We start from the raw sequence: 24,293 nt of genomic DNA on the forward strand, positions 1-24,293 counted from the left end.
TCTAGGCTTCTTGACTAAAGGATACACATCAAATTTGTTCGTTTAATCTGTATTTTCATTCTTCTAATAAGTTCTCTACCACAAGGGGATATAGAGATTCTCTATCTAGGCGATGGATATCTTTCCAATCGTTCCGTACGATTCTCCAGTCCCTTCTACCCACTTGTCTTATTTATTTACTTTATTCATATCAACTCACGAAATACCACGAATCTAACGAAAACACACAGATATAGTTAGAACAAGAAACACACCTCGCGTCGAAGGTTCCAGACTCGAGTTCTGGCTTTTTTGCGAGGGTGATTATTCCTGTGTGTCTGTATATCATCTTTGTCTAAAAAATATTCCTCATTATTGCCGTGATTAACGTAGGGAGTGAAATAACAAAAGTACAGAAAATGCAACACACCTCTGCCTAGGCATGTTATACCTTGGGAATTAGCAATCTGAAAATTAACTTGCGTTTCAGTCGACTACTTGCGAAAGAGTTCCGTGTTGTTTCCTTTGGAGTGTTGGTTATCGTGTCGGGCTAGCATGCGGGCAACTCGAGTTCGAGCCCGGCGGAAGGGAAGATTTTTTTTTTGTCTAATTTCATCCAACCTTTTTTATAAAACTGAGGTTTCTGTAAAACCTTTTGAATTGCATGCCACTTCGTATGTTGGTAATCTGAAAGCAGCAAAGATGAAAATTTGATGTTCCGAAGCGACGATGTATTTGTGTATGTGTTGAAAAACGCAGTTATTTATTAGCGAAAAACATGCAGCTACGTGATCATTATGGCAGTAGCTACAGTCTGTCAATACACACCAACTTTCACGTTCCCCGTAAAATGATGATTACCTCTCCACGTTTCAAAATCATGAGTGCTGTCTAAAGCAATACTTTGATACTTGCGTTTGCATGTTCGAATCTAAAGTAATACGAATCTCTTTTTCCCCATCAAATGACATTGAAACTATTAATAACTGTTTGCAATGTGATAATGATATCATATATGGAAAGAATAAAAATGGAGAATTTCGCTTAAAATAACTTAAATTAAACTTAAATTATGTGGATACCTGATGTGAAACATACGATGCACGATCAGAGAGTCTGTATGTTTCATTGAAAACTGCAGAGAAGAATGACTGACTAATGAACAGTAAAAGGTTTTTCCATGCTCCAATGGGATTTTATTTATAACTATAAATAAACAAGGGAGAAGGACACGGGTTGGTATGATGAACTAAATTGTAAACTAAAAGTTTTAATTGAAGAAACAAAACATGTTCACGGTTAAAAATAGGGCATTCAATTTCAGGCACATTACACTAACTTAAAGAGTATTTTCAAAATTAATAGTATCCCCCGTTTTTCACCTTTTTCTCAGTTGTCACACATGTCAATTTCCTCTATATTCTCTGTATTCTCATTGGCACCAACACACACATTCATGCCGAAACGAGTATTGGTAATAACGCACGATAGCCAACAATTCCCGAGGAAAAGTTTGATACGCGGTTTTGGCACAAGTAGTTGGAATCCCACTATAAACTATAGATCCAGTTTTCTTACTGTGCATAAAGAAGAAAAAAATCTAGGAATAGCGCTTGAAGGTTTGGATGAGTTCCAAGTGCCTTGATGAGGGGAAGCTATTACATGATTTTGAAGTGGTCAATTGGCCCCTTGGGAGGGGATAAGTTTCACGTAAAGAAGGCTTTGGGTTCGATTCCCGTTCTATTGCCCTTTTTGTTTAAATAACTCGAGCAACTAATTATTGCATTTTATATAAAAATTTATTGGAGTAAAGGTTAATTACATTTTTACTTTATTTTTGGGTGGAAATCTTTACTTCACCGTTTTAAATTTTATTTGTGAAAATTATTTTTACGACAGTTTTTTCACATTTCTCATCATTTTTACAAACATATTCAATATAATGTTATGCCTGGCGAAAAGTATACATTTGTTTCGAGAAAATGATCCAGAAATACATATACTAAAACTATTCACAAGAAATTATCGTAATCGTTTGGAAAACAAAATTGGATTCAAAATTCAACAATTCGCACAGCAAATTAAATAAGAATGTTCGCAATACATAAATTAAAATATATAGTCGCTCGAGTTAACAAAATATTGGAGACAATCAAAGCGGAATCGAACCCAGTATCTCCTGCGTGTCAAACTAAGACGCTACTACCCCACCACCTGGTCTGTTTTCTGTCAGTCTGACAATATAATCGTCTTGTGAGTAACGCTTGCTAAGTTTCTAATCTTTGAAGCTCTTGTAATTGTTATTGTGTGTCACGGAGTTATGTTTACTGTAACATTTGAGCACACAATACAAACATACGTAAATTTTATACACAGAAATGGGGTTTTCTGCACATAATTACGAAGCATGCGCTCTGTCAATGACTAGAAGGAACCTCGCTAAAGTTACCGAAGCTTCTCTGCGGTGCTGACAGTTGGCTCCGAAGTCACGTGGTATGCTTATCAGTCGACATGACCTTGTGCCTGCAGAACCAGCACACTGAAGTGAACGAAGGTATTTTACGTGATTCGTAAGCTGGAACAAAACATGCCACGCGTTACAACAGACAGAGGTTTGTCTTCAGCTTTGGGCCAGACAGACCACACTAGGCATACAGAGAGAGTATAATGTAAGATAAAAGGAAATTATTTCTCCGTCTCCTCACACTGACAATTTTATTGTCTTTTTTTGGAGTTATTTGACCACAGAAACGGATTATATTATTGAAGTCGTATCTCATGTGATGGCTTGGTTCAGTATGCTGATCAGATTTTCTGACAAAAGCAGGACGAGCTACCGAAGAACAGTAATTTTCTATCTTTTATATCTGCTTCCTTCCTCATCCGGTATATGGCAGACGAGCACATACCACAAATATGTAAGAGAACTATTGCTAATTTGGTAACTTGTCTTGCAATTGAATTTCTGTCATGAACAGCTGCAAAGAAACAAAGGCCCTCCTTTTTAAAGATTACACTGAATAATTGTTATTTGATTAGGAAACTAACTTCAGTATTCCCATGCAGTACACAAGAGATTCTAAACACACTCTAAAACATACTACTGTTCGTTTCAACGTATTATTTCAACAATCAAGACATAAAATAAAGGGCATGCTGAAGAAAAATTATGTTTCTGTGATTATCAAGTGCATTACGTGGTTAACATAAAGTTTGGATTTGCCGGTTATCCAAATATTATTAATTTTGAAAATAGTCTTTCAGTTAGTGTAATGTGCCTGAAATTGAATGCCCTATTTTTATCCGTGAACGTGTTTTGTTTCTTCAATTAAAACTTTTAGTTTACAATTTAGTTCATCATACCAAACTGTGTCCTGCTCCCTTGTTTAATTATAGTTATAAATAAAATCCCATTGGAGCATGGAAAAACCTTTCACTGTTCATTAGTCAGTCATTCTTCTCTGCAGTTTTCAATGCAACATACAGGCCCTCTGATCGTGCATCGTATGTTTCACATCATGTATCGACGTAATTTAATATATTTATAAGTTGTTTTAAGCGAAATTATCCATTTTTATTCTTTCCATATATGATATCATTATCACATTGCAAACAGTTATTAATAGTTTCAATGTCATTTGATGGGGAAAAAGAGATTCGTATTACTTTAGATTCGAACATGCAAACGCAAGTATCAAAGTATTGCTTTAGACAGCACTCATGATTTTGAAACGTGGAGAGGTAATCATCATTTTACGGGGAACGTGAAAGTTGGTGTGTATTGACAGACTGTAGCTAGTGCCATATTAGCACTGACAACTAGGAAGCGTTCTCAATGATCACGTGGCTGCATGTTTTTCGCTAATAAATAACTGCGTTTTTTCAACACATACATAAATACATCGTCGCTTCGGAACATCAAATTTTCATCTTTTCTGCTTTCAGATTACCAACATACGAAGTGGCATGCAATTCAAAAGGTTTTACAGAAACCTCAGTTTTATAAAAAAGGTTGGATGAAATTAGACAAAAAAAAATCTTCCCTTCCGCCGGGCTGGAACTCGGGTTGCCCAAATGCTAGCCCGACACGATAACCAACACTCCAAAGGAATCAACACGGAACTCTTTCGCAAGTAGTCGACTGAAACGCAAGTTAATTTTCAGATTGCTAATTCCCAAGGTATAACATGCCTAGGCAGAGGTGTGTTGCATTTTCTGTACTTTTGTTATTTCACTCCCTACGTTAATCACGGCAATAATGAGGAATATTTTTTAGACAAAGATGATATACAGACACACAGGAATAATCACCCTCGCAAAAAAGCCAGAACTCGAGTCTGGAACCTTCGACGCGAGGTGTGTTTCTTGTTCTAACTATATCTGTGTGTTTTCGTTAGATTCGTGGTATTTCGTGAGTTGATATGAATAAAGTAAATAAATAAGACAAGTGGGTAGAAGGGACTGGAGAATCGTACGGAACGATTGGAAAGATATCCATCGCCTAGATAGAGAATCTCTATATCCCCTTGTGGTAGAGAACTTATTAGAAGAATGAAAATACAGATTAAACGAACAAATTTGATGTGTATCCTTTAGTCAAGAAGCCTAGAAAATAATATTACATACTTCTTCACTAATAGAAAAGAATAAAAAAACTGTCCTGGATGGGCATCGAACCTAGACCTCACTGATGAAAGCTCTGTACGCTAACGAACAGTCTATCAGTAACATCATGTTTGATTTTTTCCAGTCAGTCTGTTTCCTTTCTCAATACCGGAAGACGAAAATGTATCTTAATTTCTCTCATAATTGTTTCATTGTCTATTAATAGAAATCACGTATGTCAAAAATAGACGCATTCTTTCTGTGAAAAATCCCATGTTTCGCACATCGTGCTTAAATTTACTGTTATTTGGACATTCACTTGGAAGTTAAAACTTAGCTTCGTGTGTTTGATTTCACGTGCACGTGTGTTCTATGTTTTCTGGGTAGTATTTTCGTTCAAAGCATTAATATAATTGTAAAATATGGAATTTACTGTAATGCAAGAAGTGAAAATATAAACCCAGTCCGTCAGGTTCGTTCCCAAACAACATTAAATAATGGAACGTAACGTGGACCGAGTATTATTCCATGTCGAGAACACGAGACATTACGATCGACAATCTTCATCTCGTATTTCTCTTTGGCATCACTACTCAATTTACAGAGATGTATACCCGTGACTGGTATACAAGCCGCAGAATTTCAATGCCGGTTGGGTTGTCTAGTCACAAGGCGCTTGGTGGTCAGACATGGATGGCTTGCTTCAGTGCTTCTTCAATAGCGTCGTTACAACCCAGAAGTGTCCGTGACTGTACAAATATACGCATACTGCGAACACATTTGCTGATTGATAAGCAGCATTTCACTTTTTTGTGAACGTTATTACATATCGTACGCAACCACGCGCGTTGCAAAGCATGCGGATGTAAAGAGTAACATAAAAGTCATATAACGCTAGCCATAAATACAGTACTTGCCTTAAAATACGATTCATATTTCACCCGGATTGGAAAAATTACGCCATCTTAACCACCGACGAAACTGTATGAAGGTATGATGTTCTCACACAAATAATACATAAACAATGGCATACACACAACACACACACACACACACCTGCACACAACGTATTATCACCAAAAGGAATCTACATTTGAAAATCTACAATGATACAATTAAAAATGTTAAACATCGGGTCATTTTCATGCACGCAGCATGTGCTTTGCTTCACACTTGCTGTGATTTGCCGGACTGAGCCGCCGGACCACGTGCGGATTTGGCCAGATTTTCTATCATGCTCTGCGCCGCTGACGTCACATTGAATATCATCCATTTATGCAGTTTATATACGCGAGGATGAGTCATGGATGATTCATGTCGTCGTGGGCGCTTGAAGTTAATACGTTTTCAATTAGGGAACAATATTCACTGACGAGGAGCCGGATTTAGCTATTCTAAGCCAATTGATGGCGTATATGCAAAGTTTGCAGTCGGCGATGACGTAATGAGACGCCATCTTGCGTCGGGGGTGACTCATATTTGGTATAATTAAGGATCTGGATTTAACTGGATTCAACCGGTCACGAAGGGTTCCGGATAGAGGCTACTATTTTCAAAGGCGAAAAAAATATTAGCGTACAGGGGGATGTAGCCTATGTGAAAACGAAGTATAAGGGCAGAATGCATGTTACTAATACATTATTAGTAATAATAATTACTTTTAATAAGGCAGGAATGCGTTGAGACCCCTCTGCGGACGAAATTCGCACCTGCTACGTAGGAAAGTTTGTTTATTTTATAGTTTCCTCGGTATTTTCGTACTGTTACGGTAAGTAAAGTTTCCTAAATATATGAGTAGGGTTCCATATATTCTTGTTCTTGCATGTTTCTGATGTGATGTGATCAGCACCATTCTCCAAGTGTTTTTACCCCATGTACCCTTTTTATTGAGGCTTAGTGATTCCTAGGGCCTATTTTTGCAGGAGAGAAGGCTTGAAAATTTCGATCTCAGATATCCCACAACTATCTGTCAGAGTATTTTGAAGTACATTTCAGACTTATTATGTGCCACAAGAATATTACAGCTTGCTTCATTTTTTAAGTATGTAACGCTGTTATTTTATTTTTAGCTAAGGCTTACTCAATAAACTATACGAAATGTTTAATATTTGTACTCTTTGAAGAAATATCCAGATCTTCATTGTACTTATCCAGCGTACTTGTTTCAAACTAAAGGAAGTATGCCGACCAACGGACAAGCTTTTACAGTCCTGGTGCATCCTCTTCTTTTAATCTTTTCGTTATCCTCTCTGATTTAAAAAAATAGGAACATATTATGAAAGGAAATCGTTAGAAAGTAGGTGGCCACATATATAAACAATCGGACGCCGTTACTAGACGTCGAATTTTCTTCAACTTTTTCCAAGCACTATGCTGAACCCATTTTATTAAAGGGTCGAAATTCCTAATGTTACTTAACTTAATAAATAATCAATAACGCAGTTCACAGCTGCATAAATTGAACTTAAAACTACTACAGCCATCAGAAAATGATAAATTAAAAATAATTGTATAGACACTAGCATAATTTTATCGTATTTAGCGTAATTTGAGAGTTGAAACAGTACTTTTTTTCTTATCAGGAGGTTGGAATTGGCAAAACTGTACTCATTTCACACACGACAGACAGGGAGAGCCTTCGAAAATTTTCCTCGGTCTGTTTATCATAACTTCATACACCTATAATAATCCACTAGTCGCCACTGCATTTAAGGTAGGAAGAATGTTATCTCGTTTGGTTAGGTTAAGAACATATCTGATACATGCATTTTCTACAATTTGGATTTTTTTTTTTTTTTTTTTGGTGAGGTAGGGTCTACATACTACATCACAGTAATCAAACAATGGCCAGATTAATGTTTGAACGAGTCTGAGTTTATATTCGGTGGGTAATTGAATTTGAAAGCCGTAGATGTTTCTCAGAATTGCGTAACCTTTCTTGCACTGTGTACATATATGGTCTCCCTAGTCTAGAGTGTCATTGGGAAGTAACCCAAGATATTCTGAAGTGTTCTCATATGGAATTTTCCCATTGCTAATTTAATGTTCTGTTTCATATCACCAATCACTTTTTGCGATTGTTTTGTCCCGATAAGCATGAATGCCGATTTTTCAGCATTTAGGTCAATATTATCTAATGCAGAGTTGATATTATTATTATTATTCTCTAGCATTTTACGGCTAGTTGAAAAGTAAAGTTGTGTATCGTCAGCGTAAAAATACGGAATAAACACGTATATAACGTTACATAGATCTGCCGTGTATAGTGTGAAGAGGAGTGGACCCAGGATTAGGGACGTCGGAACTTATTTCGGAGTGGGGGGGGCAAGTTCTTAAATCTACAAACCAATTTTTACAATCTGTTTTCCTACATACATATTATATATATATATATGTGTGTGTGTGTGTGTGGGGGGGTGAGTGCGTAAGTGTATACACTCACGCACTCACCCCCCCACACACACATATATATATATATATATATATATATATATATATATATATATATATATATATATGAATTCCATACCAAGACTAAAACCCATAAAACTTTCTTAAAATCTCCAAATCTTTGCTAAAAAGCTGAAGCTGTAGAAGGGGCATTCAGCACACGTAAGGACAACACATAACCCCACAGAGGATTATAATGGCTGTGGCGCCAGATTCTTCTTGGGAAAAGTAAGCCGTAATATTTCCTTGTAGGGTGGTCAAGTGACCTTTGAACTTCCCTTTGGGCGCCCTACAGATATCACCTTGTCATTAAATGGTCCCTGGTTCAACAGCAGGTGAAGAACTTGCCAGTGAGAAGTACTGTAATATTCCAATTTATACTGTAGCATTATTCCCGATTATCGTATTAAAATAAAGAAATAAATTTTAGGGGACATCCGGTACAAAAAAAGTATTACGTAAAATATGTCTTGAACGTTTATGCTGCTGAATGATGTTGATTATCTCGAGATATAGTTGTGGGGATGTTATCGAGTTCTCGGGGCTGGTGATAAGAATGGAGCTAGCTCTCAAAAGCCTATTTATTTAGCCTGGTCTTCATCCAGGGAAAATTACATTTTTATTCAATTTTTGTCGGATTTTTATGTCTTGAGTTAATCGCGATATTGAGAATGAATAATGATTAGATTAAGTAGATAACGCTACAACAACAATAACACACTCATGCGTGGCCCAGGATTCGAACCTAAAACCTCCCCTCCTCGATTTCAAAATGTCAGAAGTCAACTTCTTTCTTGCAGGTATTAGAAGCGTGTTCCTTACAAGCAGAGTTTGCTATATGTACAGGAATTTAAATGTTAAAATCGTTTATAAAAAAGAATGCATTTTCAAAGCTCGAAATTCATGAGGGCTATACTGTTTGAACTTAAGTGTAATTACTGTTATGTAATTTTTGCGAATCATAAATGCAAAAACTAAAATTAAAAAAAAATATCTGGTTTCAATTTTGTATTGATATTCCACGTAGAAGAGGGGATAATGTAACTGGCAGGCATGTGAATAGCATTTTACTTTGCAGGTATTATACACGTATATGCTTCCATGAGTGGCAGGTTGTAAGATTCCATATGGGTACAATCGTTCTAAATTGCTGTGATGGCTTTCGGGTGATTAAAGAGTTACTGCTATTCAGTCGCCGTTGCGGTTAATCTGATTTTATAAATAAGTGACGTTAGAAAAAACCTTTTCGAAACTGTCATGGATTTTCAAGAATGTCACTTACAGATATTGTCAATTGTAATCAACATTACATATTATTTGGAGCTGGGTACATATAGTTCCGAAGCAGTGAAATTGTCCCCTCTCCATATGAATCGAACCCTGTCCCTTTAATGATAAGACGGCTGCATTAATCACTATGCTATCTACGGTAAACAGCCAGTTATTGTAATATTAAGTTGTTCTCGGAACAGTCACAAAATTACTCCAAAGAAACAGTTAAAGGATGATACAATCCATTAAAAATAGTCTTAATTATCTTTAAAAACTATGTTCCTTTTTTCAAAATTTCTAATAGCCACATGGCTCTTGGAAAGGCTGGTAAAGCAAATCTTAACTCCTTCCAGGGTCAGCCCTAGGTGAGGGCATACAATATACAACCAAAATATTACAGAAGTCTGAAATACAGGTGTTCTATAAAATCACAATTTTGTGCTACTACCTAAGAGCAATAAGTAGAACATGTTGAAGGTTAAAACCAAGATTTATGTGAGCTTGTAAATTGGTGTTTCATGGTTCGACGTTCTTGTAATTACAATACTCAGTGTGTTCAATATCAAACTATTGTTATACCCATGAATGTGGCAATAACATTCTCTATAATAATTCCTTTTGGTTTATATAATTATATATATTATATATACGTAACTAAACGAATATTGCATATGAACGAACTATAGTTGATTGAAATACACGATTTTAATTTATTATTTGTTTACAATATGATTTAAATAATTTTGGATACTTTTAAGTATGTGAAAACAACCCATGAAGTTATGACAAAAATCAAATTAGTTGCTTTATTGGAACCACCAAGCCAAGGTCTTATAAACCGCAATAAACTGGGTACAAACAATTATTTTTGTTGTTACTAGCCTGCCCCCCATCCCCCCACACACACACTTTACCTCCGCACTCGAGGTTCTGTGCACTTCGTACTCGGCTCTGATTTGTCTAGGGGTATCTTTCTTTGTACGACAATGCACGTGGGTTGCTACAAGTAAAAATTATACCATTAACTACAAGAGACAACGGATAACCTTTGCGAAACTATTGCTTTAGGGGGATAAATTACCTTGTCCAGCATCTGTGAAATTAAAAACGGAAATTTTGGATATTTTCTATAGTTTAATTAACGTAAAATTTGAAGTATATACAAGTCGTATCCGAACGTTCATTTCTCTAATTACGTGTACATTTCTCAACCTCCACGGTGACAAGGCACTAGGCTGCCCGGCGCAAAGTAATTACTTCAAAATAACATCCAGTTCAAACTACCTTTTTACCTGTAAACTTGACACCAAGGCACTAGCTTGCCCGGCAATCCAATCTCTTACAGCATACGTTTTAGGAGACCTGTCCTCCGGTCATAGCTGACCGAAGCAAAAATAGCCTCTCCCTTCCAAGTCTCAGTTCCAACAGCCGACCTCTCCCACTCTCATCTGGGAGTTTATATATGTTTGGTTGGCGTCTGTTGCCAACCGCCCTTCTTTCAAAATTTTTAATCTTTAACACCTAAACTGCCCGCCTTTCTTTTAAAGTTCGAAACACGAAGAAAGAACAGAGAGCTACATGGTATTTATACATGGAATAATACGAACCTAAAAATGCATAATAAATTGAGATACACTTATCACATATCCATATTTTTATACACGTAATTACCTAACTAACATATTAATAAATATTTCAATAAGAGAAAATAAAACACTGTTGCCCTGACTCGGGGGCAGGGTAATATTATATGACGCGGGACACTCTGAAGCGCTTGACCTCTGGCCAGTGGCCGAAATGCACCCCCACCCTTTCCTTCCTCCAGCCGGTGCGATGTGATGCAGAGCATCGTGGGACGACATTATTACATTCCGTTTTAAATGTCTTACGTTCACACAGAGGTGATTACTGTAGAACTTGTTACTGAAGTTTGCGCAGTGACTAAAGCAGTGGTCAGAAGTAGAGCGCTACTTGTAGCGTCGCTACAGTAGCTAGCTACAAAATTTGTAGCTGTAGCTGTAGCGACGCTACATTTTGAAAATTGTAGTTGTAGCGGTAGCAAAGCTATAATATTCCTGTAGTTGTAGCGAAAATTTCGCTACAGCTACATTTTCTCTCAGCATTTTGAGGTGAATTTTGAATGTGGCAACAGCATCAGAAAAAATCGACAATAACCTTTAATTTTGCAGGAGGTTCATAAAAACAGTCTATTACATGGAAATACAGATTATCTAGATTGTAGATTATAGATATCTGCATGTTATTTAATTAGTATCTGAATAATTCAGATATCCAGATAACTAACTGACATATATGGATATATATTCCAGCTAACAGCTACGTTTTTTTGAACTGCATCGCTAGTTTAGGGAGAAACATGCCTCGTTTGCTGCACCGCTGGAAAAAAGTGCTTCGTTTGCAGCACCCCCGGAACAAATCCTGTGGATATCCATGGTGTAAGAGACACCAAAATGTCATTAATTGCTGTGTATAACACAACTTGCAGTGCAAAAACCAGCAATGGATTTTCCACTGCACTGACAAAGGAATAGTGTCAGCAATAAATGGTTCAGTACGTTAACAGAATTGATCATTGTCAGTATATAGGATCTCACCAGCAAGAAATTATTGTTACAAGAATGATATTTTCGCGATATTTTTGCGATAATATTGATTCACAAATTTTAAAATTACAATACGTTTAGAACACTTGGGTTTACATGACAGTTTCCTCAATATATTGTATCATATTGTAAAAAGTACGTACCAGTTATTGACTTTCCTGCAGAAACGACAATTTTCTTTAGTTAATATACATAGTTTTCAAATTTATGTATTTTTCCTACTTTTGCGTCACTTTTCTGTAACTTTCGTGACATCATCATGATTATCCTTCGCCGTTTTCTGCCTCTGACTGGGTCGACATAGAAGTCAAGCCTCTCCATTTTTTCCTGGTCTTCCACCACTCCTCTCTTTTCACGGTGTTACAATCTTGTCCTCTTCTCCTAACACTCTCCACTATCTGCTCTTTCCACTGACATCTTGGTCTTCCCCTTGACCTTATTCCCACTCCTTGTCATTGTAAGCTCTTACTGGTAGTCTTTCTGCATCCATCCTCTTCATGTGCCCGAACCATCTCATCTGTGCCTGATCTATCCTGTCCTGAAGCTTCACCACACCCACTGTCTGTCGGATCTCCTCATTCCTTATTCTATCCCTTCTAGTCTTCTCCCATAGACTCCTTAAAAATTTCATCTCCACTGCCTGCATCTTTTTCTTGTCTCTCTATGTCACGTAATTATTGGCACGTAGTATGTATTATATATTACCTTCTTGCATTTCATAGGTACATCCCTGTTCCATATTAATCTTCGAACGCTTTGATATAGTCCACCACCCATTTGTCCTCTTCTGTTTACCTCCTCATCTATTCTTCAACTCTTCTCAATCATGACAATGAGGATGAATGGTTTACTTAATTATTCTCTTATTTATAGTCGCTTTCTGCCACTTTCGGCTAATTGTGAGAATGAGGAAGAATGATGAATGATGAGCAGTGTGGGGAATGGAGGAGCAGGAGGATCCCATCCTCCCAACTTGGCGTCTTTCCTAGTTTTCGTTTTGAGTCCATTTTATGCATAGATAAGCTGATCGAGACTGGATCCGAGCCACTATGTGCCTCCGCTGGGTATCGAACCTGGAGCCCTTTTGTAAACAAAGGGCCCAGGTGCTTTTCATTCAAAATGCTGCCTTCATATCAGTCTATTAAAAAATGAAATATTTATTCTCAAGAAAAATATGTTGATGTGAACATAAATACGTAATCCTACCAAATTTCATTTGTGTATAGTTGTAATCATTAATTTGGGTAACACACTAATTGCAATATTCATATATCAAATTTGAATTGAAATGCTACTTGCATAGGTATGCTATTCTCAAAAACTATAGTAAAAATAAGTAACTGAAGTAACAGTGAATCAAAATTATCGAATGACGTGAATCATGATAATAAATAACAGAATCTGTTTACCAGTAGTAGGGGATTTTTTTAATATCCACATGATTATTTTTAAGTTTTTTTATGCAGAAGTAGCGCAAAAAGTAGCGAAGTAGCGAGTAGCGAAGAGGAGTAGCGTAGCGAGCTACTTTTTGGTAAATGTAGCTGTAGCTGTAGCGAAGCTACATTTTTAAAGAATAGCTGTAGCTGTAGCAAAGCTACGTTTAAAATGTAGCGTTCTGATCACTGGACTAAAGGATACGACGATGATAATCATGAATGAAGGAATCGTGTGTGTGCTTCCCCGGAAATCGAACACCTTGTTGTTAAGTTTTTAATTTTGGCGGTTTTACTACAATCGCTTCCTCTCATGTAAATGATCAAGAAAAAAATTATTCTACTGCTCAGTGCTTACCTCAGAAAGGACAAACTTTGTTCTGGTTCTTCCACTCTTCCCCTGCAACCACCGTTTAATCAAAATTTGACATATTAATAATTATGATAGGACGTGGTGGTCGACGGACGCACTGTTTCGATGCACCGGGGCGATTCACCATACATGACTGACCGTAACTGGCCAACCCAACACCAAACTTCAACTGAAAAGTTACAGACAAAGCGTGAGAAACGCGCATCTACTTTTACTTAACCTTCATATTCTCCCTCCAAAGAGGTTGCGGGCACGAGGCATGCAGAGAGAGGGATACCAGGAATTCGTCAAAGGACATTTGGTTCCTCCACGGCACCTGTTTGGTAGAAATGTGTCAGGTATAGCTCGACCACAAGGAAAAAAACCTTCCGTCCAAAGCGTTCGCGCAACTTCCGTGCCGTTATCGGTGTTCGGGGCAGTGTTGCCAGGTCAGATTTGACAAATTCGGGAGATCGTTCCTTTGGAAACCAGAAGATCTGCTACAAAATCCGATGATCTAATAGTAGCGGATGAACGACGTTCTTGGAGGCGGAGGGGCGGCATAGTCGTGTTCACGGCGGGGGGGGGGGGGCAAGGGGAGTGGCGCTCATTGTTTACGGTGTAAACGTCGCAGATACTTTTGTAACAATGATGCTAAACCCAGCACCCTGTGTTTGGCGAAAATATTCCGAAGATCTCTATTTCAGGAGTGGTCATGTTTCAAACAAAAGAAAGTAAACCGTCCGAGGGAACCGACCAACATCTTTCATCTCTTCCGCATTTTCCGGTTAGAGGGTGCGTGGAAAACACTCTCAAATTTGCCCTTTCTCAGCATCGACACAAGGGGTTGGGATGCCTCTATTATCGCGAGGAATTTTTATGACAGGAAATGGTAGAAAGTTGTGTTCACAGATGAAGCTAACGTGCCGCCTTTCGTTGTCGGCGATTTTCCACAATCTTTCAAGTCGAATGCTAACAAAAACAAATCAATTTGCCTTCTGCTGGTGTTCGGTGTACAGCTATCGATAGGGGTGGGTACGCGTCCTGCACCATAATGAGAAAATGCATTACGTATGTGAAATATATTTGGTGAATTAGACAGCATGTCTTCCTCAATAATTCAAGATAGCAACGCTTATGCTAGGGTGCCACCCATCCTCCCCATCTGCTAGAAATACACACACACACCCACAAACACATACATGTATAACATAATTTGCCCACGCTACGAAGTCAGTGTTTCTACCTCGTAAGGCAAGGACGTTTCACTGTGTTTGTCACATCATCCATTTCATCAGTTTTTCATTCATCCATATTGTCGTACTTACCGGTAGAGGCACAAAAGCGACGTAAAATAACTAAAATAGAAATAGAGTTTAGGGTGGGATAAAATACAGCCATCTAAAAATAGTAATGTAGTAAAAGTAATAAAATAATGTCCTAGCACAATTGAGTAGCGTTTGACATAATTCCACAGTTCAAACAGCACTTTTCACGGCTGAGTGGAGTTCCACTCCACATCTCCCCTCCATGTTCAAGTAAGATGAGCAGGAAACGTGTTTTTGAGCTGCCCGTTGGAGGTTCCATAGCAATAGTTTATTAAGGATTTCTCCCGAGAAATCAATAGCCCTGGCAACGCTGACGTGAGCCGGCTGAATGTTCCTTCCCCCCTGCCCTTTCCCGCACCCGCCGGCGCGATGTGCTTCTGCGCAAGTTTTTTTGCTTGTGGTTCCACTATAGTATCTATTTAGTTATCTGAGTACACCGACCTCTGCCCGCCTCCCCGGAATATTGTTACAAGCGAGAGCACCTGTGGTGGAACTCGAAACAGAAGTAGCAAATTCCTAGGAGTAAAGGGCGGGGAGACAGTTCACGTTCCACTTTATTTGAAGAGACCAATGCCATTCTTAATCTGCTTAGGAATCTGTCAGTCACGTACTTCCTGTTCTTGCTGTTAGCAGAAACGTGAGTCCACGTTAATTTAACGAGTGAAAAAATATTTTTTCAAAATTTCTTCAGAATCAAAATAAGTTAGAAAAATATAGTCTCATTTCTTAGGGCGCGATTGGAGGGGGGACAAATTACCATATTGCTCCCCCTCGATGATGAGAGGGGGCAAGTTCCCCCCCGGTTCTGACATCCCTCCCCAGGATCGATCCCTGTGGAACCCCTGCTTGAAGTACTACCTCATCAGAGGTCTGTAAAGATGACATGAGTTTCTTGGGAATACCCTCTGCCCTCTATCATGCAGATAAGATTGAAACGGGCTCACTACATACCAGTTTCACTAAGCAGTCAACTTAGTTCTGGAAGATATTCAGAGTCAGCTGTGTCAGCGATTTCGGAAACCAATTACATAGTTTGAAAAGCTTCCTGTTACATTGAGGGAGGTTCATTTGTTCAATAAAGAAATCATAAATAACTTTATTATTTTTTTTAAAGAAAAGAAATGCATGAAAATAAAACATATAAATGAAGATGTAACTTTTTTCTAACGGCGTTTTTGTTTTCCAAGTAGCTGGATTGTAGGGAACACGATATTGGGATATCTGTTCAGTAAGTTGTTACTCTTCAACATGATCGAAATGTTCGTTTACCATGAATTTTAGCGAACAGAACGTCCCGTAAAACTTGTGGACGCAGGCGAATCGTCGTAGATTGCTCTTGGAGAACTAGGAAAACACATGCGATTGAAATAATAGGTGTAGTATGTGTGGCCCTAATTTAATGCAGATAGATTATTTAAAATATCAATAAAATTCGGAACACGCAACATATTGAAACGTGTTGACCAACTTCGCTCAAATGCGGCAGCAAACATAGGAATCAGAGGTAGTTGCAAGAATTATCTCAAAAGTTCTAAATTTAAGCGGTTATCGTGATCATAAAATTGGTCTTAAACCCCGATTCCCTCCTTTCAGCAAAATCAAAGTCATGGTGATATTCGTGGCCTAACCAGATTTTTTGAAAAAGGGATATGACCATAAAGGAAAGAAAGGAAAGAGGAGCGGTCACTTTCTCCAGCATTTGAAATTCTCCGCGATGGCGTGGTAGTAAGATCGTCGCCTTGTAATCAAGAGGTCCGGGTTCGATACCCGGTGGAATCTCATAGTGGTTCGGATCCCACTGTAAACTATAGGTCCAGTCCCGACTAGTCCATTTGTGCAACAAGTGGGCTTACGTGTAAAACAGAAATTTAAAAAATCCAATATTTGAAGTTCCTTTTTTTAGGAATATTTGACCAAAAGGCAGAATATGCCCTCCAACACCCCTGTCCGTTGTATTAACCACCTTTAGATTAATTCTGAGAATGGGCATAAATAAATGTGAATACCTTAAATTGATGAAGAGGTAAACAAAAATCTACACTCGTCTCCTGGTTTGAACCTTCGGCAGTGAGATAGTGATTGGAACACTTAATGAGCTAACGAAGGTGGGCATGGTATTCTTGAATTAGAAATACTTGTAGTTTTGCATAGTAAGTTGACAGTACGCTTTACTACATTTTACATAGGATATTTTGGGTTGTTACATTTTTGACAAGTGGTGTATTATTCCAAGCAATATTGTTTAACTTTTCTCTCGAACCAGATAAATAAATTCATTGTTTAATTTGCGTATTAAATTTCCATGTTTCAGGTACAGAGAGTGAAGGGGAACAATGTCAGTGCAAAGGATGCGTGAGGAAGCGGAAGTTTCTGGATCGAACCACGACATGGATGGTTTTCAAAAAATACACAACGTAAGTTAAAGTAAACTTGGTGGTTTTGAAAATATTTTCACAGGTTACGTCCACCTTAGGTGATGTTAATATATTGACACATACACAACTTTTCTCAAGGCCGAATCACACTGAACTAGATTGCCTACTGAAATGCCCTTGTTGACGGTGGATTGGTTGTCAGGCTAGAAATGATGGCTTCCAGACTCGTTTTACCTCACCTCACCGATAATAGCCTCATTCCATTCCAAGCATGAACTACATTTGTCTTGAATCTCTCTGGAAACCAATTGACTGAGAATGTGATATGGAACTCAACTTTTCCTACAAAAGAACAGTATAATTCTCATGACAACCATGCTAAAAAGGCGTTTGGCTAAATGGAACATTACTAAATGCAACACTTTGTCTTTCTAAGATAATTTATGATTACAGCCGAAGCTTACTATCTACTGTACTTTTAGATTGTGCAGATAGAGTAATTTTGAACTCAATGTGCTGAGGGAGCAAAAATTGAATTTCGTTTATCTTCTTCAAATAATTTAGAGATTCATTAATTTTCTTGATAAATAACAGGCTGTGTGAAATTAACCCGACACATTTTGGAATGACTCAATATTTGAAATATGGGACCACTAACGAAATTCTTTATGGTAGAAACTGGCACTAACGATGAAAAAAATGGTTAAATTTCTGGACTTCACGAGCCAAAAACTGAGGCAGCCTGCAACCAGTAGGTACGTACCAGTGAAATCATGAAATTTCTTAACATCCGGTAAATATAGGTCGATTCTCCTGAAAATGAAAATTGAATGGTCTGTCTCATCGTCGTAACTAGGGGGGGGGGCAAGGGGGAGGGGGAACTAATTGCCACAAGATTTCCAGGTTGATTTAAAATTAACAAGTTAAGGTTATTTCGGTTAACTTCCCGAGGCCTGAGGTTTATGTTCTGCCGCTCCAAAGTTAGGGCCCGGGATTACACTCCTGGCTGATTGGCAAAAGCTGAAACATAGCTATATATTTAGTCTTTCATTTCTTTGCAGTATTGGAATAATTATTTCTGGATGGATTCTATTAGCTTTCCTGGTTCACAAGATTTCCATTCTTCAAAGCGATGAAGAGGATGGTGTTTTCAATCCTTATGAAATCTTGGGACTGGATGTGGTAAGTGTTTGAAAATTCTGTGCCACAAAAGTTTTTTTTTTTAAAAAAACAATTTCACTTCCAATTCTATATATCCATACTGAATTGAACATTATTGAGCATTTTTTTTATTTATTATGCTTAACTTGATGATTCGGAGCTACTAATTTTATGCATCCCATCTCACATTTTTTATTATTTTGTATAATATTAATTATTAGCTATTATTATTTAATATTTATGTTATCATTATTTATTGGGTGTCCTTTTACACACATGTTATTTGTACCATCAGGATCCACATTCGTCATATTCAGCCTCTTGAACACCGCCACTTTTACTGTACGAAGTGTGACAATTTATACAAGGTGTGACCATATAATTTCCGGAATGGCCCTGTGAAAGTAAAATTTACTTGCCTGTGCAATAGCGGCTACTGTCGCCTTCAAAATTCTCTTCCTGTGAGCCTAACCACTTCGTAATATGATGGTGCAAATGCGGCAAACTATCTTGAAATTCGTTTTTCGGGATACCTGGCAGTAACGCTGTCACTTTTCGTCGGATATCAGGAATGTCAGCAAATTTGTTCGTCTGTCTCCTCAGGATTTTGTTTTTAAATTTTAAAGAGAGTCATGTAAATAAGGTGGCCGATCCATTTTTGAAATGGATTTCTTTGACAGGAACTCACACATTCTTAACGCATCATGCGCAGGGGAATTGTCATGGTGGAGAATTCACTTGTCAGGGCAGAGTTTGGGTCTTTTCCTGGCAACGGATCCCCGGAAGCTTGTCACCAATTCCAAATTACACTGTTGCATTGCAGCTACAAATAAAAAGTTAAATTTAACTTATTTCTCATCTCTTAGCTTCAACAGTTTTAACCACCAAGTATCCAGTTGTGTCGAATTACTCAAATACTTTCACAAATTCCGTGACACATTTGTCATTTGCGAAAATTTGAAACTTAGATAGTAATATCACAGATACGATAATAGGCTGTGGTACGAAGTAATGTCTAAAGTAACTTCATGTAGGTATTTTACAGAAAGATATATTAAAAAATACTTTTAAAATCAGTTTGTAATAATTAGTTTTAAATAATTTTTCGGACACTAACTTCCGAGCTTACTTATTACTTAATTGACTTTCAGAATGCAACAGAAAAGGAAGTTAAGAAAGCTTTCAGGAATCTGTCTCTATTATACCATCCAGATAAGGAAACTGGAAATCAAGAAAAGTTTGTTGCCGTGTCTAAAGGTAAGTCAGGGGCTGGCATGTACAGTCACCAGCAACAAATAAGAGCTATCTAGATCCTGAAACTCTTGCTTCCCTGGATGGTGTTATGTGTGTGTTGGCTGACTACACAGAAATGAGCGAGTGTTAACAGCAAATCTTCAATAGCGAGTTATCCTCCGCCGTAGAGTTAGGCAACACACATAACGCCATACATGGAAGCGAATATTTCAGGATCTAAGCCCCGCGACAGGTTAAGTTTGCAGCAGGTTTTATGTATCAATCCACTCTAGAGAGGCACTCAGCATCCCCGTGCCAGTCTTACCTTAACCGCTGAGCTGTTCATATCACAGACAGTGAGAAAATCAGCAGTTTTGCAGCGGAACTATTTTCTGCGCGCACGTTTGGGTCTATATATGCGAAACGTTGTTTCAAGGTTAACCTGTCGCGGGGCTTAGATACTCCATTGTTATTGATGTGCCATATTTCATCTTCGAGTGCATTTTTCAAACGAAAATACCAGGTGTTTGAGATATAATTGAGGAGTTACAAACATTTATTGAAAAACTCAATATGCCGGCCAAGGCAGAAATTGATTTTACTATAAAAAATAAACTAAACGTTACGTTTAGTTTATGTTTTATAGTAACATAAATTTCTGACTTGGTTAGCATATTGAGTTTTTCATATCATGGAAACAAGGCTTAATGGTGTTAAAACATTTATTGCAAGTAAACTATTGCAACGTTCCACCAGCGTGCTACACACTGCACGCTACACTCTACACCAGTAGGCGATGCAAAAGTGTACCCATATACGTTAGCTCGAAACCAGCCGTAGACATGAACTCAAAGAATCTCAGGGCCTGCGGCGTTTAGTAAGGAAAGGTAAAAGGTCAACCAGTAAACTTTATTAATCTTTATTCACATTTGTAAATTACCTGTTTAGCACACTTACACCAGGCGTCATCACTGCTCTGAAGGTCTAGAAGATAAGGGAGGACAGGGACCATTCATTTATTCCTCGCAGTGAGGTGCCAGGGGGATCGCAAGGGTGTTGGGAAGAAAGGACGCCACGGAGTCACTCAGGCTACTACAAGGGAACGGACGGGTCCGTTGGTATCTCTAGGCAGTAGCAAGAGACGGCGGGGTACAAAGAATAAGTCTGGGAGCATCTAGGAGACTTGGGCTTAGGCAGCCATGACCTAAGGGAAACAATCCAAGCTCGTATTTGGCACACCTGGTACTTAAGTTATCTGCTTCTCTTGTCTTCTTTTCCTCCTTCCTTCCTTCTGGCTGTTTGGCTATTGGAACCTGGTTACAGTAAAGAATTTACAATCTATGCACAAGACAATTAGATTCAACAATACAAGTTACATATTAAGGAACAACGGAAAATGAGGGAGACACTGTGTTGGTGACTAGTTGGTCTGACAAGTTTGTGATCTCTGGTTACTGGTAAACTCGCGAACTGTCCCCAGAGTGCCTAGCCGCTCCACAGTCTGTACCTCCCCAGGATCAGGGGGTTCACTACTGCGATCTGAGTTTCTAGAAGAGTACCATCTGGAACTACGTGGGACTGGACGTCCTTCTTTTTCGGCCGAGGATCTCCAATTTCTGTCCTGGTCTCTCTGGAAATTGCCCCTAGGAAAGTCTCCTCTTGAACGCCCCGGTCTTCTTCCATACTGCTCGCTAGCCTTTCTAACTTGCTGGAAAGTTCTGCGTTGTTGATCAGTTCCGGCTTCAACATTACGCACTCTAATATTATTCTGGTTGACAGCATTTCTTTCTCTAGTGTCTTCTTGTCTTCTCTGCCTTTCCATGCGTCTGGCTCATCAAACATAACAAAATCTCTTAAGAAATGAGCCAGCTTGCTCATAGTCTTAGGTGCATGAGCCAAGCAAAGGTTACGCACTCGTAACGGCAGCTGTCCGATAATCAAATTGACAACCTCACCTTCATGAAAGTTCTCCGCCAGATTACGATATGCTGCCAAGATGATCATGAACTAGCCTAGAGTATTGCCTATTTCTAACTGCAGTCAATTGTTTTTCTTTGGCTCTCTTAGAGGCAAACTCTTCTCTAAACATATCACAGAAATCTTCATACCCTTTAAAATTATCTATATTACCGGCCAACCAATGTTCAGCTTTGCCTTCGAACAAACGAGGAAGTAACTCGACATGCTAACGATCAGAAACTTACATAATCTCAAAGCAAACGTCGAGCTCTCTTAAATATTTGTTTCTGCTGATTGCGCTTCTATGTCTCCCTTGAACTTGGGAAGGGAATCAATGTCGGATATCCTAGGCATATTGAAAGACTGTCTTTGCCTAGAAGGGGATCCTTCAGGACAGTATCTCTTATGAAGTCTCTTTTCACCGTTTACATTACTTAAATATTTCAGCGAATGTATTTCTAGTAAATCGAACAGGTTCAAAGTTTGTATTTTTAGGACCTAAGCATCTATCTTGAGTGCCGGGGTTCGACTCTTCATCACGAACATCTCTTGAGGGTCCTCGAAGTCTATGAACCTCTATCTGCAGGTCCTTGAATCTTTGGGGAATCAATTCATTCTGCTCCTTCATTTCTCTTTTCTGTTTTCTCCAACTTTTCAGCCGGACCCTGTGGCCGAGTGGCTGTCTACCTCAGTGGCGGAGTGGTTAGCAGAGTGCGCTACAACGCCAGGGGTTCTGGGTTCGAGTCCCGGGTAAGGCATGGGTATTTGTGTTTGTCCAGATGATAAGAAACTGAGAGACTGTAAGAATTGAAAAGTGTAAAAGTGAGAAAAAGTGTGAATGGTTGGGGATACCTCCGAGTAGGGGGTATTTCCTTTATTATATAAAAAAGTGGTTAGCACATCGCGCTGCGACGCCAAGGGTCACGGGTTCGAATCCCGGTCGGGCTTGGTTGTTTGTGAATGTTCATTCATCAATTTCATCATTTCATCACTCATCCCCATCTTCCCAAATTAGCCAAGAGGCACAAAACGCGAAGTAAGAAACTAAATCAATCAATCAATCAATCAAATCCAACTTTTCAGTCCTTTCTTCTATTTTCTTCACATCATCATGTGACTTCTCTTTCTCTACAAGAATCTGAATAACTTGCGAATTGGCATTGAGTTTCTCTTCTAACTGCACTCGCCATTCATTATAAGGTTCAACAATACCTTTTACATTTTCCTGCATCACCTCCAATACTTTTTCTCGGAAACTACGTTGAAACTCGAGTTGTTCCACTTTCTTTCGTTGTCTTTTGGTTTCTTCTTCTTCTTCTTTCTCTTTTCATCTTGGATTTCTACCCGGACACGGACAACTCATAACTCCCTTTGTCTTTTCTCTTTAAGAAACCCTATCAGAATCCTAAACTCCTGTACTTCTTGTTATCTTTTAGCTTCTTCCTCTGCTTTGTCTCTTGCCCTTTTAGCTTCTACTTCTGCTTTGTCTTTTGCCCTCTTAGCTTTCTCTTCTCTAATACGGGCTGTCTGCTCTTCCATCTCAAGGAGTCTCCTTTCCTCCATGGATTCGACCACCTGTCTCAGCTCTATCAACTCTTTCTTTCGAGCTCTCTCCAATTCAGCCATGTATTTCTTCCTTTGTTATCATCAATCTGTATACGCTCTTCTCGCTCCTCTCTGTCTTTCATCAACCACTCCAGCAGGCAATGGTCTGATTGAGTCTTACTTGGAAGACTTGGTTCATGGAGCGCTACCAAGGGTGCTGATAAGCATGTCTTACACTTTGCCTCTGCAACAGTCTCTGAGGTCTCTTCTTACCCCTCACTTCCACAACGGAAATTCTGGAGACACTGGCAATACTGGGCGTTTCTTTTTCCATTTTGATACACCGTCTATATTTACAACACTTTACCTCCGTGAATTCTGTATGGTTTCTCCCAAGACACTTTATCTTCACTACCTTCGTGAATTCAATGGACGACACTATAACTAACACTTGCACTTCCAATAGTGAGCCCATTCAAGTCCCTTTAACAAACGACCCCAGTGGCTTACAAATTTTTGCAAATCGAGCCCCACGACTTTTCCTTTTTTTCTTTTCTTTTTCCAAATCGGGCCCCACGTTGGGCGCCAAAAACTTTTACAACGTTCCACTAGCGTACTACACACTGCACGCTACACATTACACCAGTAGGAGATGCAAAAGTGTACCCATATACACTAGATTGTAACCAGCCGTAGACATGAACTCAAAGTATCTCAGGGCTTGCGGGGTTTAGTAAGGAAAGGTAAAAGGTCAACCAGTAAAACTTTATTAATCTTTATTCACATCTGTAAATTACCTGTTTAAGCATACTTACACCACATGTCATCACTACTCTGAAGGTCTAGAAGATAAGGGAGGACAGGGACCATTCATTTATTCCTCGCAGTGAGGTGCCTGGGGAGGGGGGAGTTAGGGACCTTATTTAATTTTTGGTGCATCAATTAGGTCGTGTACCAATAGCCGCCTTTGTACTCGT

The 24,293-nt window shown here is 38.7% G+C and overlaps 1 protein-coding gene across 1 annotated transcript in view; it reads left to right on the forward strand.

The window, feature by feature from the left end:
* Positions 1–24,293, forward strand: part of LOC146000565 (translocation protein SEC63 homolog) — a 98,743-nt gene that overhangs the window by 8,324 nt on the left and 66,126 nt on the right. The window contains exons 2-4 of the mRNA XM_083138314.1: positions 17,355–17,457; positions 18,480–18,600; positions 19,731–19,836. Of these exons, the coding sequence (XP_082994440.1) occupies positions 17,355–17,457; positions 18,480–18,600; positions 19,731–19,836 (330 nt within the window). The remainder of the gene's footprint in view (positions 1–17,354; positions 17,458–18,479; positions 18,601–19,730; positions 19,837–24,293) is intronic.

This window comes from Lepisma saccharinum, chromosome 16 (assembly GCF_977018435.1).
Source record: "Lepisma saccharinum chromosome 16, izLepSacc3.1, whole genome shotgun sequence".
In the NCBI taxonomy this organism is placed as follows: Eukaryota; Metazoa; Arthropoda; class Insecta; order Zygentoma; family Lepismatidae; genus Lepisma; species Lepisma saccharinum.